Here is a 3,069-nt window from a genome sequence, read left to right as displayed (position 1 = left end):
GTCCCCGGGGCGGGGGGGGGAGCCGCGGTCTGGCGGGGGTTGCGGGCGGGGGTCAGCCGAGCCCCCCTTCCCTGCCTGGGTGGCTGCAGGGCGAGCGGGCAGGGACGCCGCGGGGCAGGGCCACCCTCCGTGCCCACCACAGCGGGGCGTGGGGTGCCCGGCGCTCGGGGCGTGGGGTGGGGGCGCCCCGCTTTACCGGGGCGCTGCCCGGCGCCGTGGGTCGGTGATGCCCCGAGGCGGAGGGGTGGCTGGGCTGGCGGGAGGGACGGCCACCGAGCCGGGGGACTGCGGGGTGCCCCTTCCCTCCCCGGGCCAGGCTGCCAGGCTCCCGCGGCGGCGATGGCGGCTCGTCCCTACGGCCTCTCGTTCCCCCCGCTACCGGCCTGGGCTACCGGTTGCTCCCAAAACACATCCCCTCCAGCCAGGGATTTTGGGCTGGGGCTGACGGTACAGAGCGAGCCGCTCCCCAGGGCCCTGGCAGGCGCTTCAAAGTGGGGTGTGTCTGGGACACCCAGCCTTCCAGCCACCCCACGCTCCCCGATGCTGGCATGAGGCTCCCCGGCACTGCCAGTGGGTGAGTGGGCAGCCCCACGGCAGGCAGCCCCCCGCACCCCTGCCCCAGCCGCCTGCTGCCCCTGGGCTCAGCAGCCTTCCCCAAGAGAGCTGCTGCTTTGGGCTAAGAAAAGGCGCTTTGCGGCCGGGGACAGGAGCTGTCTTGTCTGCAGCTGGCGGCGGCGCAAGCCCTGGAGCACGGCCAGGTCCCCGGCGGCAGCGCGGCCCCCGGCGGGGACCCCAGCTGTGCCTGCGCCTGCCACGCGCTGCCCGCGCCGGCGGGGGGTGACCTGGATTGCAGCCTCCCCCTAAGCCTCTGGTGACGGCGGGAGCCCGCTCCCCTCCTGAGGATGGCTGGCAGGGGCGGGCAGCACCCGGCTGCCCCCTCCCCGCTCCCCAGCAGTGCTGGGGTGCCACGGCTGAGCCCCCTGCCCTCTCTCCCCAGGGTGCACCATCTGCCTGGGCCAGGCCACCTTCCTCCGCTTCAACCACCCTGCCGAGGCCAAGTGGATGAAGAGCATGATCCCAGCGGGGGGACAGAGCCCGGCGACTCTCTATGGGCTGCCAGCAAGTAGGTGACCCCCCATGGTCCTGGCAGGGCGGTGAGGGTGCCAGGGTGCTCCCTGTCCCACGCCAGCAGCCCCCCCAGCGTGATGCTCTCCCACCCTGGGTTGGCACACTTGGCCACAGATATGCTGGCCGTTGGCTCGGCACGGCAGCTGCACCGGTGTTTGTTAATGATTAATATTGCCTCGGAAGGGGTAATTGCGAGGGCAGCAATGCTCAGCTCCAGTCTCTGCCCAGCCTGGCCATGGCAGAGCCGGCACCCGCTGGTCCGTGCTGGGGATGCGGGATGCGTGGGCCCCCCCGGCTGCTGTGGGGCGGGTGTTGACATGCCGGGGTGGCCATGCGGAGGCTGCCAAGGCCGTTTCCCTCCTGTGCTCCTCCATCTCGTCAGCCCCTTATCTTGCTGTGTCTGCCGACAGGACAAGCGCCTGCGCCGTGGCCCGGCCATGTCCAAGCCCCCAGCGGCGGTCCCTGGGCGGGCAGCTCGTCTCCTGCCCCGGCCGGCACACCCTGGCACAGCCAGTGGAGCTTGGCAGCCGCCTGGTGCCACGTGTGTGCCGGGAAGGCAGCTGGGGAACGGGAGGAGGGACGCGGGGAGGTGCCGTGGCCGTGGAGCATCCTGCCACGGCCGAGCATCCCACGGCCGCTGCCCCGCCAGAGCGGGTGGGATGGCACAGGCCGGGCTGTGGCTCATCCCTCCGGGCATTGCTGGCTGCCACGGGGTGCCAGGGGGTGACGCAGCCCGGGTGGCATGCCGTCCTGGCCAGGCTCCGCGCCTGCCGCTATTAGCTCGTCCCCTGAGTGACAGGCACATCGGGAGGACGGGGCGGCCCGGGCAGGGGGCACAGCGAGGCCGCGAGCAACATGGTGGTGGGTCTGGGCGTGCCGCGGGCCTGTGTTTTTAGCCATCACATCTCTGCCCCCCTTGCTGGGGTGCCAGGGACCAGCGATGGGTGGCACAGGTGGCTGCTCCCTGGGGGAGTGGGGCTGGGGGAGCGCGGGGATGTCGGCAGCAGGCGGCTGGGCTGCCTTATCGGGTTTCTGTCTCCCTGGTGATGGGGCCGGCAGGATGCCGGACTCCTCCCCGCCGCGGGAAACAGTGGCCATGGGGCGCGGGCAGCTCAGGGCAGTGGGGAGAGGGACTGGGACGCAGCACTGGCTGTGCAGAGGGGTGATGCTGGGCAGCCCTGTGGGACGGGGGGTTATGGGGGGTCTGGCTGTGCTGACACCTACTCCCCTGTCTCCCCACAGAGCCCCAGGCCCTGGTGAATGGTGGCCGGCAGCCGGCCGAGCGCAGCTCTCCCAGCCACAACTCCCTCGTCAGCTCCATCGAGAAGGACCTGCAAGACATCATGGACTCGCTGGCGCTGGAAGAGCCAGCAGTCCCCGCTGGCAAGAAGACCCCTGCCCGCGGCCGGTCCCCTCTCTCCCCCGTGGTGAACGGGGGCAGCCGCTGCCTCCTGTCCCCCCCGGCCAGCCCCGGGGCCACCTCCGGGGGCTCCAGCTACGAGAACGCCTCCCCCACCTTCTCCCCGCTCTCCTCCCCAGCCAGCAGTGGTGGCTACACCAGCCCCTCGCCCAGCAGCCAGGAGCAGGGGCCGGCTGTGCCCCCCCTCGTCCCACTCCGCTCCTCCAGCTACAACCACGCTGTGCAGCCGCCCCCCCAGCGCCCACCCCCGCCACCTGGAGGGGGTCCTGGCGAGCCTTGGCCAGCTGAGAGGCTCGGGGACCACCGGGCAGGCAGCCCCCGACTGACCCCCAGGCCAGTGCCACGGCCACGGGGGACTCTGCAGGAGCGGCCCCCCAGCCCCTTCCGTGACCCCCCGGCCCCCAGCCGGCAGCCCCCCAACAAGGCAGTCCTGGAGCCCCGGCTGCAGCCCCCTGAGAGTCCCCGGGCGGCCCGCAGGAACATGGAGAGCATGCGGGAGCTGACCCCACTGAGCCCCTCCA

The 3,069-nt window shown here is 72.4% G+C and overlaps 1 protein-coding gene across 1 annotated transcript in view; it reads left to right on the top strand.

The window, feature by feature from the left end:
* The window catches only part of PHLDB1 (pleckstrin homology-like domain, family B, member 1), a 19,170-nt gene that overhangs the window by 2,693 nt on the left and 13,408 nt on the right, over positions 1–3,069 (top strand). The window contains exons 5-6 of the mRNA XM_014949508.1: positions 998–1,123; positions 2,371–2,811. Of these exons, the coding sequence (XP_014804994.1) occupies positions 998–1,123; positions 2,371–2,811 (567 nt within the window). The remainder of the gene's footprint in view (positions 1–997; positions 1,124–2,370; positions 2,812–3,069) is intronic.

The sequence above is a fragment of the Calidris pugnax genome, unplaced genomic scaffold, assembly GCF_001431845.1.
Source record: "Calidris pugnax isolate Ruff unplaced genomic scaffold, ASM143184v1 scaffold180, whole genome shotgun sequence".
In the NCBI taxonomy this organism is placed as follows: domain Eukaryota; kingdom Metazoa; phylum Chordata; class Aves; order Charadriiformes; family Scolopacidae; genus Calidris; species Calidris pugnax.
This window is presented reverse-complemented; position numbering and strand designations above follow the sequence as displayed.